General features: G+C 39.3%; 2 protein-coding genes across 3 annotated transcripts; one reads left to right on the forward strand and one right to left on the reverse strand.

The window, feature by feature from the left end:
• Positions 1–886: 886 nt before the first annotated feature.
• On the forward strand, positions 887–8,307 carry LOC147308336 (RING finger protein 11-like). Its single transcript, XM_086272419.1, has 3 exons — positions 887–1,502; positions 1,891–2,060; positions 5,761–8,307. The coding sequence occupies exons 1-3, from the start codon at positions 1,380–1,382 to the stop codon at positions 5,930–5,932; spliced, it is 465 nt and encodes a 154-aa protein (XP_086128545.1). The 5' UTR covers positions 887–1,379; the 3' UTR covers positions 5,933–8,307.
• Positions 8,308–8,961: 654 nt separating this feature from the next.
• rpe65a (retinoid isomerohydrolase RPE65 a) lies at positions 8,962–19,364 on the reverse strand. 2 transcript variants are annotated; one of them, XM_086272243.1, is made up of 14 exons: positions 13,819–14,355; positions 13,344–13,426; positions 13,042–13,192; positions 12,603–12,710; positions 12,312–12,453; positions 12,080–12,227; positions 11,538–11,619; positions 11,073–11,205; positions 10,828–10,967; positions 10,623–10,752; positions 10,416–10,530; positions 9,984–10,078; positions 9,785–9,896; positions 8,962–9,676 (listed from the first exon to the last, which is right to left on the reverse strand). In XM_086272243.1, the coding sequence occupies exons 1-14, from the start codon at positions 13,827–13,829 to the stop codon at positions 9,531–9,533; spliced, it is 1,596 nt and encodes a 531-aa protein (XP_086128369.1). In that variant the 5' UTR covers positions 13,830–14,355; the 3' UTR covers positions 8,962–9,530. The 2 variants fall into 2 exon arrangements, with proteins under 2 accessions (XP_086128369.1, XP_086128370.1); XM_086272244.1 differs by lacking the exon at positions 13,819–14,355 and adding an exon at positions 19,285–19,364 and having other exon boundaries at positions 8,963–9,676.
• Between the last annotated feature and the right edge of the window lie 38 nt (positions 19,365–19,402).

The following is a 19,402-nucleotide window of genomic DNA, read 5'->3' on the forward strand; positions in this document are numbered from 1 at the left end:
AGGCTGTAAAGAGGTCAGAGAGTGAAAGAAGGGTTTGAATAGGTGCACTCAGTTTATTAGAAGCACCAGTCCAAACACTGCGGAAAATATTACTGCTAAAGTTATATCCTTACAAAAACTTACTTCAGAGAAAGTTAAGAAATATTATCAGGAAAAGTTTCTCTGTAGTTGTTCCACAAGTCTGTTACCTAGTCCCAAATGACTAAATGTCATGTGAGACATTTAATCATGTGCACACGTGAAATACAATCATTTAAAATGCAACTAACAAATGAAAAAAACAAACAAACAAAACCCCCTTCTGGATAACAAATAACTTGTTAACACCTTACATGTGGAAAAAGGTGCACCCAGATGTATCAGTAATGTTCCCAACCCCTCCCCTAACTATTTGACATATTACCTAATTTCAGCTTCAGATGAGGTTTAAATAGCCAGAGACGAGAAGGCTGTAACACAGCTAAAAAGTCATGAACTAAACATTGTGCTCTAAAATCTAACTTATGTATTTTAAAAAAAAGAAAGTATAATGTAAAAAATGTATAATGCACATTGTATACAGTCCAAACTATTCCGGACTATTTTTATAACATGTGACCAAAACTGGAAATTAGATTTTTTTTGCAATGAATTACAGTGTTAGCTGTGTGGAAAGTGAAATCATTAGCTTCTAAGCAGGACTTTAAATGTAATTATCTGCTCAAAAAATGTTATTTATATACTTGTAATACTCTATAAGTATTCCTTCATATTAATGTAGTCTTTTTTGTAGAGATTAAATATTTAGAAATACTTTTTAACAGTTATTTATTTTTTTGGCTCTATTTTTCTTTGGCTTTATGTCCAATCAGCATGCAGAACTACAACCTACGTCATATGAAACGGACTGATAACATATCCTTTGGCTGAAGAAAGAGCTAGCAAGGAAGCAAACTGTTAAATAATACTCACGAAGTTAAAGGGCGGAAATGTCTGTACATTCAGACACCCAGACAGCTGAGTAACTCGGCTAAAGTTACAGCTGAAGTAGATATTTTGCAGAGACTGCGAGTCTTACACAGGAATGAGCGATACTTATAGAGGAAGTCGCCCAATTGGCTAGCGTAATAGTAGCTAGCTCAGCTGCTAGCTGCCGTTAGCGAGGGGAGTTCTTTGTTTTGTTTTTCAGGTGGAGGTCCAACTAAACATGAAGAGAGACTATTAGTATTTAACTTTTACTTAGGAGTTTTATACGGATAAGCATGTAAAGAGTGCCCACAGCGGTAGTTAGCTGAACAGTAACTAAACAGTTTGTGGTGTAGAAAGTAAACAGCCAAGGGGGGCAACTTTAGCAGCAAATATCTTGTTTGTTGGCGTGGGTCAGGAAAGGACACGACGACATGGGTAACTGTCTCAAGTCTCCTACAGCAGACGACATTTCTTTGCTCCACGAATCCCAGTCAGACAGGGCTAGTTTCGGTGACGGGACAGACCCGGACCTGGAGCCACCTCCGCCCTACCAGGTGAGCAGCTGCTCAGTCTCAACTTCCAGGTGCTTTAATCCAAAAGGGCCGGGGGAGGGGAGCGGAACATGCCCGACACATGAGTAACATCATAGTTTGTGAGGTTAATGTCAGTTAAGAACATACATGCTAACATGCAGTAGGTGGTGATAACAAAGGATAACTCCGTTTCATATCTGTGGCCCTTTGAGAAGTAATCATACGTTTAGCATGTGTTAACAGAAGGCATTTATCAAAAGTTGTCAAACCAGACAGCTGCTGCATTATTCACCTTATCCCAGCACAGAGCCTAATCTAGTCTGACCACTTTCTTCAGGCACACAGTTAGCTTATAGGGGGAAGCACATGTTTTGGTTTCATATTGTTGTTTTCCTGTTTGTGCTACCAGGAGCAGGCTCACATGCCCATGTACCATCCTACACCCAGCCAGGCTCGTCTGGTCACCCAGCTGACAGAAGAAGAGCAGATCCGCATAGCTCAGCGCATTGGCCTGATCCAGCACCTCCCTAAGGGCGTTTATGATGGAGGGCAAGACGGCTCAGAGAAGAAGATCAGAGAGTGAGCATTTTACATTTCTGAAATATGATGAGCTTACAAAAAGCAGGGGTGCGGTTGCGTTTTTTTAACCTAAGAACTGAATAGACATTTTGGATCTCAGGCTGGTTGCTTCTCAGGAGTACATCGTAACAAAGTTGTTTAGGAGTTTGGCTGTTTCACAGTGTGTCACACTATTGTTATTATTAATGCAGGAGTGTGTCCTTATAATAGAAAATTATTCTGTCTGAAATGTATATATATTATAGGTTAGATATAGTAAAACATAAACAATAAACGTAAAAATCTGAGGGTATGAAGTAAACTCTGTTTAGGTCAGATGTGATGTTGCAGCTGTTTTCAAACAAAAGCAAAATCTGGCTCATTAGCTTGAAAACAAACTGCATTTGTACTTATTCTTTCAACTTTTGTGGCACAAATTACTCTGTCATCTGTTAAAACATCTGTTAGCCTTAAGTAACATGTTTCCTTTAACTCAGCTGGTTCCCTGTTGTGTCCAACATAGTAACAGTGACCAGAAATGAAGCAAAACCACAGTCCATTTTCAAAACTGAAAAACTTCCTCTTTTGGTCCCAGGTTTTTTAGAGCATCTCTGGTCTCTTTAGTTTATCCCCCATCTGTCTCTTTACTGCTGTTAAACCCAGTGACAGAGCTCCTAAGTAGCTGTTAGCAGACTGCTATTATACCTCGTGGGCTAGACAGCATTGGAATTTTAGAAATGAGCTATGTTTCAAAAATTAAAAAGCGAGTTAAGAAGCGTTAGTATTAATTGTTGTGTACATTAGTTTTTGCTTCATGTGATTGGGAATGTGTGTAAGGAAGCTGCACAGTTAGAAGTTTTGATGTTGTGTCAAGCGTTCAAAGTGCAGATGTTTTGAAACACTGCTGTGAAGTGTGTTTCAAAACACCCAGGGCACATGGCTACAGCTAGTTGAAGTTTCGGTGTGTTTAACCCCAGTTTTGACAGGTGGCTTACCTGCTGTTTCCAGGTTTGATTGACATTGTGTAGAACAAATCTGATGACACCACATACACCCAGAAAACCTATAACTTTTTATAGGATTGGAAAAACAAAGGAATCTACAGACAGTTGTGGGATCTTTTTGACAGTTGGGTTGGTGAAACCCACAGAGTACACACAACACAACTGCTGATGCCACTGTAGAGGTCAAAAGATAACTGTTGTTGCAAAAAGACATGATTCACTAGTATTTTGGCAGGAAGTTGTGTTGTATAGCCACACATTTATATCATGGCAAAAAAAAAATACCAACACTATGTATGCTCATAACAAAAGTGCCACGTGAATGGATTTTTTTGGAGAGGTAACATATAAAAACAGAAGTTGATTCAGCCTGAAAGCAACCAAAAAACCAAATTTTTGAATAAAAATCTTTTCATAGGGCAAATATAGATGTTGTTACTTGATCCTTTTCTCTTATTCATCTTCGTCAGCAAAATGAGCAACATTCACTCCAATGTAGACAAAACATCTTCGACAAAGATTATTGGCCTATACTTAACCTTCCCATCACAAGAGAAAAAAATTAGGCTATTCAAAAAAACATAAATGGCTCAGAAAACCTTTAAATTGAGCACACTTTGATTGAACAAAGTTAAACATTGGCCAAACAAATATTTTGTTTATTTTTTACAAGATGTATGAAACTGTTAAACAGGTACCTTGTTAGTTAAATCACCTTTTAAATGTAATTTTGTGCCATTTATAAAATTGCAACACACACTGTGCCAGCACTAGCAGCAGGAGTATCGGTTTCTTCCACGTTAGTGTCCACACCATGAGGTTACACGTCGCTTTTTACTGTTTAGCCATTCAAAACCAAAACCGATAGTTATTTATTAAGCAAATACGCTAAATTTTATATCCGTTTGAACCGACACACAGTACTTCTGGCAAGTCAGAAGTCTATCAAGCATAACATGAAGAATACAACTAACTATGAATAAATAAGTAAATGGGTAAACGTGGTTCGCCATTTTAATCAAATAATAATAATAATAATAATAATAATGATGTGCTTTGCTGTTTTTTTCCTGCATTTCTGTAAAATGATATATTTGAAAATTCTTGGATAATAACAGTTTTTATATCTTAACATTATAAATATTATTTTGGCTAAAGAGTTTGGTTATATTTATAGATTAACCATTATAGAAACATGAAAATAATTTTTGGTAGTTACCAATACTGTTAATTTTGGGCAGCTGTGACATAAACCTTACACCAGGTATTGTTCTAATAAATAAGCATTATGGGGTTTTTTTTTCATAACTGCTGTTGTACATAAGCAAGCATAATGTGTTTAAGTGACTGGGCAAGGGTAGAAACATTTTAAATGTCTAGTGTCTCCATGGTGTACTGGTTAACATGTTATTCTTACTCATGAAAGAGCCCCAGTTTGAAACCAGAGGAAGACACAAACAGAGGGTCAAAAGCTAGTGCACTGCCTGTGCTGTTCCCAAGCATGGGTAAATGGGAGGTTTACATCAGGAAGGGCATCCGTTGTAAAATCTGTGCCAAATCAAACATGTGGATCCATCCACTGTGGTGACCCCTTGGGGACAATAAGAGAGCAGTTGAACGTAGCTTTAAAAGGACTGAAAATGAGACTGAAATGAATTTAAAAACCGAAATGAATTTAAAAACCAAACTGAAACGAACAAATCCAATCTGGAAACGTACCGTGGATAAAATTAGTTGAAAACAAAGAGTCAAAGCGAAATAAAATAAAATCTAATTAGAAAATACAAAACTATAATAACCGACAATTGATTTCGGATACCTGTGGGAAGTCTTTTTTAGAACCTGTAATATAATGTTCGTGAGGGGCCGACACTGTTGCTGACAGTTATTCTTGTGTGTGGTTCATTGTGTGTTAAAAGCCATGTGATGTGTCCCGGCAGTGTACATGCAGTGCCAGCCAACCGAAACAAATAAAATGCTGGGACTTCTTTCCCTCCTGGGTCTCTGCTCTTTGTTGTGGTCAGGTTTTTTAGGGGGGGATAAACATTTTTGTCCCTGTAGTTTTCCCACTTCTTTGTGCATTCCCTCACATCCATCCCAATGGTTTCAGTAATCTCCCTCCAGGAGAGCATGCTTATGTTGATGCTTATGTTGGTGATTATTATTCCTTATACTAATGCTATGAATATTATTCTCTCACTGATACATTTAAAAACAGTGGTGAAAAAGTAGCTGGATACGCAGAGGATTATTTGACTGTATTGAACAGACATGTGTAGTTCAATTTCTAGGGTGCAGATCAGGTTAATGCCTTAGATTTACCACTGAATAAATCCCCAATTCAACGCAAAGTCTAAATCAACCTTTAGTTGTGTGGACATTTTTACGGGTTAATGATTAACTACTGACTATAAATTGGATCTGTAAAATCATAAGCTGTGTAATTGTTTTAGTTAGACTGATCAAACAAAGTAGATTAGAATGAGCGCTGGGTCTGTCTCGTCACAACTTCCAGTGACTTAGAGCTGAAAATCAGAGGGTATAAATGGAGAATATTTTGACATTTTATTATTAAACAGTCAATGATGAATTGATAACGTGTAACTGCGCTACATTAAAGCATGAATAATTTCAGGTTTAGGAGAACACTTCATGTAGAAAGTCTGAGAAGATTTCTGCTGTCGTGTGTTTACGCGGACTGTTTTATCTGTTTTCAGATGCGTGATCTGTATGCTGGACTTTGTTTATGGGGACCCCATCCGGTTCTTGCCATGTATGCACATCTACCATATGGACTGTATAGATGATTGGCTTATGAGATCCTTCACCTGCCCCTCCTGCATGGAGCCTGTGGATGCTGCCCTGCTCTCCACCTACGAGACCAACTGAATTTTCCATCCCTTCTTCAACCGAATCGATATATCAAACACGACCCCCTCCAGCTCCCAAAACCCAGCAGCTGCCCTCTTATAGAGTGAGAGGAGCTGAAAGAAAAAAAATGAAAGTGTTGGCTTTTGTCTTGCACTTTAAAAGTTTCCCACTCACCTAACGTTGGCCTTTCATACCCCTGGTCTGATTCCAGATTGAGCTGGTCTTAAACATCTGTTACACAAGTCGGTAAAAGACAGGTGTCCCAGCGACCCTGCATGGTTGTGTTTCTGTGTTTCTGTCATGCCTAGGCACTCTCCAGCTTTGCCGCTAACAGCGAGCATGTGGCATTTGTGTCTAAAAGAGCTGTTTGGTGACTGCGTTTCCACTCGAGCGGGTCTCAGTGGCGTTCTCCCCATCGGCCAGCACCTTTATTCATCACTGATCACGACTTAAATGAATAATTTGGTAAACAAATTATTGATGAAAATGCTCGGATGATTTGCCAGATATGTGTTGGCAACAGTAAAGAAGACCTTTCAAACATATTGATCTGTTAAACACATTAAAGTAGCCCTGCCCTTTGGATATGTGGGAATACACTGCTGACATTTACACTGTTGGTGTAGAGAAGAAGCCAAACACGATTACAAAAAGAAAACACTTTACAGAAGTCACCCAAAGTGTAAAAGTATACAGTGGTGTACTTTACTTATATCAAAACTACTTCATATGTGTCTTTAGCCGTTCCTCTAAAAATATATTTTGAATTCAAGGGAAAACAAAGTAGAGTTTTGTAATGTTTGACCAGATGATGTGTTGTAGCTGACGGCCAGTGTAAAGGGCTCATTTGTGCATGGGCAGGTGGATCAGTCAGTGGAAATTAGAAGCGCTTGCACACACTCTTCATCTGATCCAGAGATTTGCACTTTACTCCTAGGACATTATGTAAAACAGTATATTAATATATGTACATTATAACCTTGCACTATCAATACTTCATTCCTTTTATCTCCTGAGATGCAAAAGTTATATAGCTGATAAGGATGTTTTTAAAGCCGTCAGTAGTCACTTATCACATTGAAGTAATCCTAAACACGCATTTCATGAAATCTGTGATTCATGGTTTTGTGCAATTTCTTTGATCTTTTTTTCTTTGTGTGTGTGTAATTGAAGGGACAGAGGCTTGCTCAGCTTTAAAGGAATGGTTTGACATTAAAGCTTCTTCAAATTCTTGTTGAGAAGAATTTTTAATTTCTCATAGCTCTATTAATGATTTCTGATTGGACTAATTTCCAGCTCCAAATGATTATTTGGGGGTTTTCTTTATAGAGTAACTTTGCAGGATTCTGATTGGCTGGCCCTTTAGAACAAAAGGTATTTACAGCACGTGTTTGTGGCTTGTGTGGTCGCAGCTGCAGCCGTGCACGTGACTGTATTAAAAAATCTGCTCTCGCCGACTTCATACAGATCCAAGAGTAGAAAAAATGCTTGAAACCAAGCCTCTAGAGCAGACTGAGTCTGACTCGGGTGTAACACCCACATATTCTTCATTAAATGAAGCTTTTCTCCATAGTTAATATGAGCACCACCGATTTAAAAAGTGTGTTTGTGACAGAAAGTAAGAGATCAACAACATTTTAAATACAGAGGGAGAACGTTCTAACCTGGATCTCACCGAAGTCCAAACCCACACCAGCATGTTCACCATCATCATTTGTTTCCATCTGAAGATGAACAAACAAGATTGAAGTTGTTTCATGATTTAATTTTATTGTGGTTTTTGTGCTCTGTAGACAGAGCCGGGTGAGCTGTTCCCACGCTTTATGCTAAGCTAATTGCATTCCCTAATCCAGCTTCATCCCTAACAGAGATAACCTTTGTCTCTAAGCAAATAATGTTGAACTGTTCCTTTAATAAAGAAGCATTGTGTGGCATAGCTGGTTAATTCTGAATCTACATGAATACAGTTTTAAATTCTACACAAATATTGATCACATTTCTTTTTTGTTTTGTTGCGCATTATTGTCTTTATTTCTGTAGTAGACGTTACATTTATTGCTTTACTTTTTACTTGTGCTGTTTTGGTGGTGGTGGTGTCGGTGTCTCTTTCACATTTTCTGTTATGTGTGTAAAACCCATCTTGTATTGAAGTATCCAGCTGTTTGGTACTGTCTGGTCGTGCAAACCTGTCCTGGCTGAATTTTCAGAGTGTGAGAGTTTTTTTTCTCTCATGGTGTGACAGTTAAACCTGAGATCATCTTTTTCACTGAGCTTTCCTTTGCTGTGTTTTCATGAATATTTCTTTATAATCTTCTTTTGTTTTGTTTTTTTGGATGGCTAAGGACCCTTTGTGTAAATAAAATAATAATAATAATTAAAAAATTGAAAAATGATATGCGGTTTTGGTTTATTACCACAGAAGCATCCATTGACTTACCCCGAAACTGCTCACATCAGCCAGTGAAGTGGCTAAATAATGGGGCAGATTTGTAGCCCTGTGATTACCAAAGTAAGAGATTACAGAAAACACAAAAGCAAAAACACTCCTTTTGAGCTTTTTCATTAATGCAATCCTCAAATCTGGCAGTGGAGTGGAGAACGTGACTACATAATGAGCGCTGTGTGATTTGACTGATGTAGCAACTCAGGCAAAGCCACTTTGTTTCCTCCGCTTGCATCAGCTGCCGAGGAAAACATGAGCACGGTTGGTGCCCGTTTCAAGCGTTTCTATATGTGACGCTCAAATATCTGAGATTGGAATTACAATTGCAAAAACCACAAATTTAAATCCTTGTTTTAAGTACGATAAAATGTGGCATATAAAGGCTGCGCGTCCATTTCTTAAGCACCTTTTGAGACGAATACATTGCAACATGCGCTTTGTTTCCTCAGATATAAGAACCGACACAGTTTATCAGCTTTGCAGTGCTGCAAGATCTGCGTGCCTTTACTGTTTTTAGATTAAAACTCAAACAACTTTGACAAACACGAGGACAGACGTGGAAAGGTCCCCTATTCGTTTGCGACCATAATGAGATTTTTGTGTGGCAACATATTAAAATTGTACTAATGCCTCAAGAGTTTAGGCTGAAGGATTAGTTGAACTGCTCGTATATGCATCGCTTACTGAGAGAATGCTTGATTTACTCCTCCCTCATAAATAAAAAACAAAGTCTTTTTGTCTCAGTAGGCAGTCGTGGAGCTGGCAGGAATGCAGTGTTGCTCAAAAATTTGAAAGAAGCAACGCAATACAACAGAGAACTTAAACCTCAGATGAAAGGCAAAATACTTTGTCACTCTGTGAGTAGCAAATGAACATGGTGTAACAGATCAACACAAAATAAGAATTGCATTGATAGTTACGCATTTATTTTTGCATCCATGACCCATTTATATGAAAAATCATGTGAACAGATCCTTTTTTTCTTTACCAGTACTGACAGTTCAAGCTTAGACATTTTAGTTGAGATTTATTATCATGGCTCAGAAGGCATCCAGCAGCCTACGCTGCCTGCAAAGGAGGACATGCAATCACTTTCTCAAAAACAGCTCGACACAATGATCAGTTTGTGCCATTGTTCTCTGGTCACAGAGAAATATGCAGAGTCACGAATCATTAGGGTTTGTACATCCCATGAAAGGTGACGGGAATAGTGCACTCCACCTCTGCCCTGGCAACCTCAGAAAGATCCTTGGCGTTGAGGATGAGGAGGTACGCTGGTCTCTGGGCACCGGGAGCTGCAACAATGGTAAGCAGCACACCTGTGGGGACAGCAAACACCAGCCTTGCTTAAAAATTACTTCTTACAATACAAGTAATTGTTAAAACACACTGCATGGAACATTATACTTTAACTGCTGTAGACTTACCGTCATCCTCATCGACAGCATCAGGAGTCTGTACAAACAACGGCTCTGAGGGGTAGGAGTCGGGCTCCTGCCATACCCAGGTCTCCTTGGTCTTCACGTTCAACTTGCAGATCTACACAGAAATCAAAAGAAAAAAAATCAACCAAAAAATTTTTTTTTCTACACTCACAGTCTGAAATCTGCTGCTCTAGTCTCTTACCCTGTCTGGTATGAAGTGGTTGAGACCCAGGGCATAGGCGTATGTGTAATTCTTGCCGCCATACCTATTGTAGTTAATCTGAGGAAACTCAAAAGCTACAAAACCAAAGAATAACAAAAGATCACTCAGTAGCCATTCATCCCTTTTTGTCCACTTATCCTATTTAGGGTTGCGATTGAGGGTGGAGCTGTCATAGAGCAAGAGGAAGGCTACACCCTGAACAGATATGCTAACCTTCACACCTACAGTCAGTCACCAGTTAACCCTGTGTATGCTTTTTGGATGTTTGTACTCATAGTCCACACAGAAAGGCCCCACACTAGAATCAAACCCAGCACCTTCTTGCTGTGAGGCAACAGTGCAAACCAATGCACAACTCAATCATTCAGTAAAGTCTAAAAATATCTTCTTGAAAAATAGCTGCATTGTCACCTTGGTGAGGACTGGAGAACAGCACCTCAGGCTCAAGCCAAGTCGACCCATCAGCGTACATGGTGGCTGTAGCTGTGGTGTACGGCAGGCTCACCAGATTCTTCCCCTGCTCCTCCTACATCAAATCCAGATCATGGTCAGAACAACCAAACCTTGCATTTGTTTGTAGAAGATTTTATCAGTCTGATGAAAGAGAAAGGTGCTCACCTTGTGGACATCCAGGGGAATGACGTATCTGCGCACCTCCGGCTGGGGGGCGAGCATGGCTGCCTTCTTCACCTCGTCCCAGTTAGCCCTCAGGTTGGCCAACCAGAGGTAGTTGTAAACAAACTCAAAGCTGCAACACAAAAATGTTCATCAGCATTAATCTTGCTGGATCAAACAAATGCGGTCGGTCGAATGCTTCAGTTACCCTTTCCAAGCACAAAGGTCAACAACAATGAACCCCTGGTCCTCGAAGGCATTAATATGATGAAACATGCCAATAGGTGCTCCTTTAAACTTGAGATCGATGTACTCTCCTGGGTCTTTCTTGGCAATGTGGAACAGGGTCTACAAGAGAACATCAGAGCTTCAGATGAGATTATAGAAGAAGAGCAGCCAAAAACACCAGTGTGGGTTTTTTGTGGATTTAAAGATATTCGTTTGGCTCCTTACTCCTTGGCTCTCATTGGATTCGAAGCAGTCCATGTAGTTGCAGCCACGGATACTCCAGGCACTCAGGAACTTCAGCAGGTTGATTTTCACAGGAGTCTCCACAAAGACAAAGTAGTTGTCTGTCTTGCCGAAACTGAAGTAGATAAAAACACAAAACAATAAAAACCCATCAACTAAATTCAGTTCAATTCAGTTCAGTTTTACTTACATAGCTCCAAATGACAACAACAGTTGCCGTAAGGTATTTTATATTGTAAGGTAGAGACCCTTCAATAATACAGAGAAAACAATCAGTAGACCCCCTGTGAGCAATCACTTGGGCGACAGTGGGAAGGAAAAACATTTTTTAAGAGGAAGAAATCTCCGACAGAGCCAGGCTCAGGGAAGTGCACCCATCTCAGAGTGTGAGGCAGGACAAAAATAACACTGAATCACGCACACAGACTCACAGACATGTGGACACACCTGTGCACGTAGGAAGGCTTGAATCTCTGATAGCTGGGGAACTGCACCACCACCTTGGACTTGTCGATCGGATCAGATTTATCTACAAAAGAAAAAGTTGTGGTGTTTTAAAGGGATCACTCACTGTTTCGAAGTCTCTGCTTGGTCCAACACTTCATAAAATCTATATGATGACAGAAAATACAACCTTTTTCATAATTTATATTTTTGCACTTTAACCTTACTTTCTATGTCTGGGGTACTCACACTGTTGTATTTTAATCCGTGGGTATATATATATATATATATATATATATATATATATATATATATATATATATATATACATATATATATATATATTTTTTTTTTTTTTTTTTTTTAATAAAAGGTAGAAATAGCCATTGTAGAGTAGATTAAGCATCATAAGTACATTTACTTATTCATGTTATTTGGAAAATAACCATCTTTTTAAATTCCATCTTATTTTTTGTACAAAATGAACTGAATTTAATGAAAAACCAAGTGTTTGTGTTATTGTTGCATGCGGGGTTTATCTAAACCTTTCTGCGTGGGTGGGATCCTGACAATATTGTAGGCCAGTGATGCTCCTTTCCCCATGCAGTTTCCAATGTTATACACAGTACCGTCCCTCTCAATATGAGGGTGGGCAGTCACTCCATTAATATTGACATAGCTGCACATATCGACCTGCACAGAAAATAAAGACGAAAGCTGTAAAGGTGAAAAGATTGCTCGCTCTCGTCTCAGATTCAATGTACTTTATTGATGTACCTTCTTCAGAGTCTCCAGCGTATCTGTGTTGACTTTAGTGATGTAGTTGGTTTCTGTTGCAGCATAATAATCCTCACCAATAGGGTAGACATTCACCAAGCAGTTGTCTGTGACCTCAACACCTTGGAAGTAAGTGAAAAACCTGCAGCCGAAGAAAAAACAGGAAAAGACTGCAGTCTATACAGGATTGTAACAAAAAAAAAGGGAACTTGGAGGTAAAATACTGCAAATATTTGCAAAGACATTGAGACATTTCTAATTTGCTCTCAAATGTGTGCATGTGGAACCAACCTGGAGAAGATATTCTTGCAGGGATCAGGATATGCGAATGTACCAAACTCAGTAATGACCACACGCTTCTCTGTAATGGCTCGCACATAAGCATCTGTCCTGATAAACCTAAATGGAGGAAAGAGAGAAAATGCAAAATCCACTTTATGGGTCATTGACTACCCCTCAGACTTCCCATACATGCAGCAAGTGGACGGGAATGTGCTAAACGAAACAATCATGTGTTTGCAGGAGTGTTTCATGCAAATGTGTTTGGTATCTATGAGTCAAAATCTCATGTCAGGACTCAACATGAGCAAACTGGCTCGACTGTGTTAGGTAATCCATGACACCATCCAGTCTTATGGCAACATATGATGTTTCACACGAAATCACACAGCACCGGCTACTCAGCTGCAGTTCAAATGCAATATGTGACACTGATAAATGACCGCCTTACTTCCGGAAGTAGGTGACCTGGCCATTCTTGAAGTCAAATTTGTGCATGAGGGCCTGGCCATCGAAGAGGTGATAGAAGGGTTCATCTCCGACCTCAAAAAGCCCGGGTCCCAGACGGAGAAGGCTTCCCTTCAGAAACGAAGGAATCCGGCCTGCAGAATGAACGTGGATCACAGAAAGTTTTCAGTGTGCTGAGTTATAAACTAGAAAGTATAAATTTCCAGAAAAGTGCAGTCGATATGCAAATGTCAAAAGAGTTATTTTCGTGTCTAGTCTATTTCTGTCTGAAAGATGTAAACAAACCTGTGACTGTTGTGGGAAGAGTCTCAGACAGCTCTTCACATGTCTCAAAAAGCTTCCTGTAGCCACCAGCTGGGTGTTCAAATCTGTTAGCAAAAAAAAAAGAAAAACAAAAGAGCAAAGACATCAAGAAACACTGCCAAAGAAATTATTGCCGATGGGTTTTCAGCAGGTTAAAATTATATATCTTTCAGCTTTAAGTAATTTTAGGATTTCTGATGACTCGTTTTTGGTCAGAAACCCAACCTGCTCCTGACTACCTAATCCTGTGAAAAACACCACAGGATTAGGTTAAAGATTTCTCTACCAAAAGTCGAAATAATTAATTGCATTAATTTCCAAAAAGTACTGAAACAAACATCACAGTTTTCACCTAACAAATCTCTTTAGTTCATTTACTAAAAAAAAAAATACTACCCTGGTTGTCATTCAATGTAATAAGAAATATGAGATACAATTGAATTCATTAGAAACTGACCGGCTGACCATGGTTCCTTTTTGCTGTTGAATATAAAACAAAAAGCAAACTGTAAGAAAAGCCTGTGGTCACTGGTTTAGTAACTGGAAGCCTCTGATCTCCCACTGGATTTGAGGTATTTATTCATCTGGGCCTCCTCGGAGTCAATCTACGCAATCAGCGCTGTAAAGCTTTGTCCCAGCCAATCATGTCACATGGGGAACAAGTATCCCATTGTGCCAATATCCTCTTTTGGGTGACCCAATGGCTACACCTCTCAACCTGGATTTATTGCAGAGAATATGCACTGCAAAAAGTGATGCTTGGCAAGAGAGTTGCGCTTGTGTGTTGGATTTCTTTTTCTTTCTATTTTTAACTGTTCTGATTTATGTGTTAAGATAAAATTATGCTGAGTCACAGACAGTTTATTTTAGCACTCATGCAACATGTAGGTCAACTACCCATTATGAAGAAATATCAAGAGTAGGAACTTTGATCCACATAACACTGGTTTTGCACATTGTGTGAAATAAAGACAAACACCTTTCTCATCTAAACTGCAGCTTTTATCCCAAGTGCAGTCCGTATTAGTGCCAAAACGTTTATTTACTACACTTTCACTATTTTAATTATGTATGTATATATATATATATATATATATATATATATATATATATGTATATATATATATATATATATATATATATATATTTGTAATTTCAAGTATACATAGGGTAAGTAGAAGCTAGGTGCTGCTAATCAAATGAACTCTAAATGATCATCAGTAATCTGTGAGCATCTCTGTTAAAGGTTTTGGCAGTTTGCAAGTGTGGAGCATTGAGATGTGTTAACACAATGCCACAATTTTCCCAGGAGTGGACCCCAAGGTCAGACTGTGTGCCTCAGTTAGCATGTTAAATGTTAAAGTTCATGGCAGTATAAGACCGTTTGGAAGCAGTAAAAAGAACATGGTAGCACAGTTTAGTTCAGTGTCCTCTGAACAAACCATAAAACTCCTGGAATGCTGTCCCGTATATCATCTCAAACACCTCATACTAACCGTGTAGCACAGCGGTGGAGGGGTGCTGATTTTGGCTGTTTTGCAGTCACAGGACTTGGGCAGCTTTCATCACTGAGTTGACCATGAACTTCTCTGTATATCAAAGTGTTCTACAGTCAAATGTGAGGCCATCTGTTCAAAAGCTAAACCTTGTCCAAAACTGGGTCATGCAACAGTATAATAATCTGAAGCCCAGCAGCAAATCTACAACAGAATGGCTGAAAAAAAGATGTTGTAGTGGTCCAGTCAAAGTCCAGACCTTGACCTGAGTGAAATTTTTGTGGCAGGACCTTTAGAGAGCTGCCCACAAACCTCAATGAACTGAAGCAACGTTGTAAAGAAGAGTGGCGTAAAATTCCTCCACAACAGTGTGAAAAACTGATAATGTCGCACAGAGAACAATTACTTGCTGCTAAAGGTGATTCTACAAGCTACTGAACTATATGGTGTAGTTACGTAGTCTCATCCCAGGACTGCAGTCAGTAGTCAGTATGTGGGGAAAACAAACAGGTAATTTTGACCCAGAAATGAAATAAATGAGATAAACTCACTGCTATCTGCACTTTAACACTATTTTTTTCCTTTTTGGACATTAGTACTAAATAAAAATAAGAAATGTTTTCAGTTAAACCTCACTGCCATCATTAGGTGGGATTGTACAATGACTGTTATACAAAATGCTACTTGGATGAAATGTGGCCAGTTGTTCTTTGCTCTGAGCACAAAATGCCTTAACTTGCTTGTCTCAGCGCCGCGATAATCCAGGTGAAAAGGATTATCCTGAAGACAAACGCTGTATTGTTCCTCCTGGGGGAAAAAACATCGTTAGGAGAGAGTTGTGTCACTGCTGTGTGACGTAGCGGCCTCAGCCAACACATGAACTGAATGAATGGGAAACGCAAAACATTGTTGTGATAATCTCTCGGGAAAGAAACAAAGCATCTCTGAGTTCTACGGTGATAATCGCAGCTTTAAGGGGTCGGCACAAGTAACACATCAAATATAATCAGCACCCAAAACAGTGAGTATAAGAAACAAACAGCTGATTAGACCACAAACAAGTCAAGTAAATGCAAAGAAACAAAGAACAAAGAACACCTTTTAACCTCCGTCAGTCTGCAGACTGCTTTACGATGTTTGCACAGAGCATCAAAATGGACTAATATCGAGCACACTACAGCAAAGATTAGAGATTTTTTGAGGATTGATGCCTTAGAGCATGCAGTCACAGTGAAGCAGCTTAATCTCTGCGATCACAAGCAGCAAAGGGTCTTTGATGATATCGCCAATACAAATGAGACAGTACTCGTCTTTGAACTGAAAAACAGGTGGTAGACTGTTCATTATAATTTCAGCCTAATGAGACTCTGGGCTTGAAAAGAGATCTTTTAGTGTATGATGTTGCTGCACCTTATTTTATCCAGGCAACAGAGTGGATCGATGCTGAGAAGCTGGTCGGTTTTAAAAAGAGTTTTTAAAACAGAGCCTTTTTAGGATGTGATTGCATTTCATTGTGAAAATATAAAAAAGATACACTGGATGAGCTTTGGAAAGAGTCGATGCAGCTGATAACTATGATTTGTTACTGCAAATGTGTTCATGCTGATACAGCTGCAGTGTCTGCAATAATTTAACTTACCAAATCCAAAGTGCGCTCATTCAGCTGTTAACACCGGAAGTCTTTAAACGAGATCTCACAGCTAAAAAAAACTGTTAGAAACGCAATATGGCCTCAGGGAGGATCTGCGACAGTAATTTGGCTTCATATTTTTTCTTTTTTGTATTTTAAATTTAATGATTTTGTAAGAAAAGAAAGAGTAAGATAATGTTTCAAAATCAAAACTAGATCAGTGAGATTTTAGAATAAGTCACGAGACTGCAAGTATGACTTAGATCTGGAGTTTTTCATTTTTGAGGAAGTTGTAAGCTTTGGAACAAAATAGTTTCAGCTTCATTGAAAAAACAATGTTACTTTTCCCTCCTCTGGCTCTCAGCTACATCCCCCCGGTGGCGTTTGTTCAGATGTCAAGTCTGCAGGTTATTATCACCAATCAGATCCATCTCCAGACAACTTCACCAACTTCTTCCACTTGCTGAGGCCATTTAAACCACGCAGTCTACTGAAAGTCAGTAAACATAGTCTAAAATATCTGCTTTAGATTAAACTCATGAGTGAAACAAGTCGTCACACCACTCCCACTTTTATATTTTCTTCCATCTAGATAGTAATGACTGCAAGGTGAGGATCACCATCTTTAATTTCTCGAGTTCATGTAACAAAAGCCAGGAGCTGCGACTGACAGAGATGAAACATGTCCACAATCTCATGGATTACTGACTACCTGACAGGTAGGCTGCAGTATGTGAGACTGTCTGTTTTATTGATGGGCAGTACATGCCACCTACAAAAATACTCTGACTGATTGTGGAGTGGATGGATCTATTAGTGATGAGCAGGAAAAAGAGTACAGAGCACAAGTTGATGATTTTGTTGAGAGTTCTGGGAGGAATCATCTGCTTCAAATCCGGGGTGGCTGTAGCTCAGGTGGCAGAGCAGGTCAGCCACTAATCAGAAGGTTGGTGGTTCGATCCCAGGCTGTCTCCTGGCTGCATGCCAAATATCCTTGGGCAAGATACTACCGTAACCCCATGTTTGCCTACTGGTGGTCAAAGGGCCCGGTGGCGCCAGTGTCCGGCAGCCTTGCCTCTGTCAGTGTGCCCCAGGGCAGCTGTGGCTACAATGTAGCTTGCCATCACCAGTGTGTGTGTGTGAATGACTGAATGTAGTGTGAAGCGCTTTGGGGTCCTTAGGGACTAGAAAAGTGCTATACAAATGCAGGCCATTTACCATTTCTAAATGTGAAATGGAACAGAGCGATGGTGTTTGACTTCAGAACAAAGAGACATGTCCCACGACAAACACGGGTCAAGATGTTGATGTGGTGGATGAGTACCTGACGACAAGAGGATGAATTTGAAGACTGACACAGAGGCTGTGAAAAAAAAAGTGGATGAGCAGCCTCTTTTTCCCATGAAACTGAAATCCTTCAATGTGTGCTCAAGGTTTTCTATCACTCAGTTGTAGTGAGCACATTGTACTTTGCTGTGTTCTGCAGGGGGAAGCAGCATCTGAGCTGGAGACACCAGCAGACTGGATAACCTGAAGAGGAAGACAGGCTCTGTGATTTCTTGCAAACTGGACCCTTTTGAAACTTTGGCCGGTGTTGTGCCAAAAAGTGATTGTCTGCCAAAAACTGATTTCCAGTGTTTCTGTGTATTTTTTATGTGTAATATCTTTACGTATGTTCGTAAATAGACTTCGGTGAACAGGGGATACAAAGGGGTTAAATAAAGAATTAAAAAATTATCTGTTTTTTAAGTATCTTTACAACTTGTACTTACATTATAACCAATCCGGTCCTTTATCCCCACTTAAAATATTTTTACAGAACTATTGTAATATTTGCTGCCATTTCTGCTGTCCTGTTGGGCAACTTACTCTTACAAAATACATTTTTAATGTTAATGAGATTTTTTTTTACTGCATAAATAAAGGTTATATAAAAGTCGCTGCCAAAAACTGATTGCGGCTTGTATCTTGCTACACGAATGTTGTTTGTGGCTCAAGATGACTTTATGTCATCCATAAGGGATGCATTTGACATATGTTTAACATATTATAGCCCAACAAGTTACTTATACCACTTTAAATATGAGCAATCGCTTTTTGGCAAATACCGGAAATCAGTTTTTGGCAGACAATCACTTTTTGGCACAACACCGGCAACAGCTTACTATACAGGAGAACTGTACTTGTCTAAATGCACTGTGCAAAAACTAAAATTAGGTGGAGGGGGCATTAGGGTCAAGGGTTGTTTTTCTGGAGATTTGGTCAATCTTCATCATACAATGAAGTATTACATGCTCCCAACTTTGTGGGAACGGTTTGGGGATGGCCCCTTCCTCTTCCAACATGAGTGTGCACCAGTGCTCAAAGCTAGATCCATAAAGACATGGATGAGGAAGTTTGGTGTGAGGAACTTGACTGGCCTGCACCTGGCCTCAACCAGAACAGAACACCTTTGGGATGAATTATGCGTGTGAAGGCAGATGAAGGCAAGATAGATTGATAGATATTATTATTCAACTTTATTCCACATTGAATGGCAATCATATTCCCAGTTAAACGCAATAAATCCTTTTAGAAATGTCATAAAGGGATGGCTTTTTCTAAATAGCTTTAGTTGACCAGACTGGATTAATTCATGTTGGTTGGTTGAAAAGCTATGCTTAAGTAGTTTCCCCAAAACTTCTCATCAATACTGAATGAGGCGCTTTGGCCACGTCTTGTATGTAAAAATGAAAATAAAGGGCGCCCTCTGCTGGTAATTAATTGCAGGTCAAAAGTATTTCTACATAGTACAAACCTTGTAGTACGCTTCTTTAAAGGACGGTCGATTTATTCCATGAAGGTAAAGTAGCCTCCAGACTTGATGATGTGCTGTTTTAATAATTTACTTTAAAACCGCCAGTTTCGCTACACGC

This window comes from Aulonocara sp. 'chitande type north' Nkhata Bay, linkage group LG18 (genome assembly GCF_057382095.1).
Source record: "Aulonocara sp. 'chitande type north' Nkhata Bay isolate Kocher_YH1m ecotype deep benthic linkage group LG18, A_spYH_male_GT1.1, whole genome shotgun sequence".
Classification (NCBI taxonomy): Eukaryota; Metazoa; Chordata; class Actinopteri; order Cichliformes; family Cichlidae; genus Aulonocara; species Aulonocara sp. 'chitande type north' Nkhata Bay.

Coding starts and splice junctions, on each gene's coding strand:
- LOC147308336 (XM_086272419.1), top strand. CDS start 1,380: ATGGGTAACTGTCTCAAGTCTCCTACAGCAGACGACATTTCTTTGCTC. Junction 1,503..1,890: donor AGCCACCTCCGCCCTACCAG/GTGAGCAGCTGC, acceptor TTGTGCTACCAG/GAGCAGGCTCACATGCCCAT. Junction 2,061..5,760: donor TCAGAGAAGAAGATCAGAGA/GTGAGCATTTTA, acceptor ATCTGTTTTCAG/ATGCGTGATCTGTATGCTGG.
- rpe65a (XM_086272243.1), bottom strand. Junction 13,193..13,343: donor TCTTCCCACAACAGTCACAG/GTTTGTTTACAT, acceptor TTCATTCTGCAG/GCCGGATTCCTTCGTTTCTG. Junction 12,454..12,602: donor TGCAAGAATATCTTCTCCAG/GTTGGTTCCACA, acceptor CTTCGGCTGCAG/GTTTTTCACTTACTTCCAAG.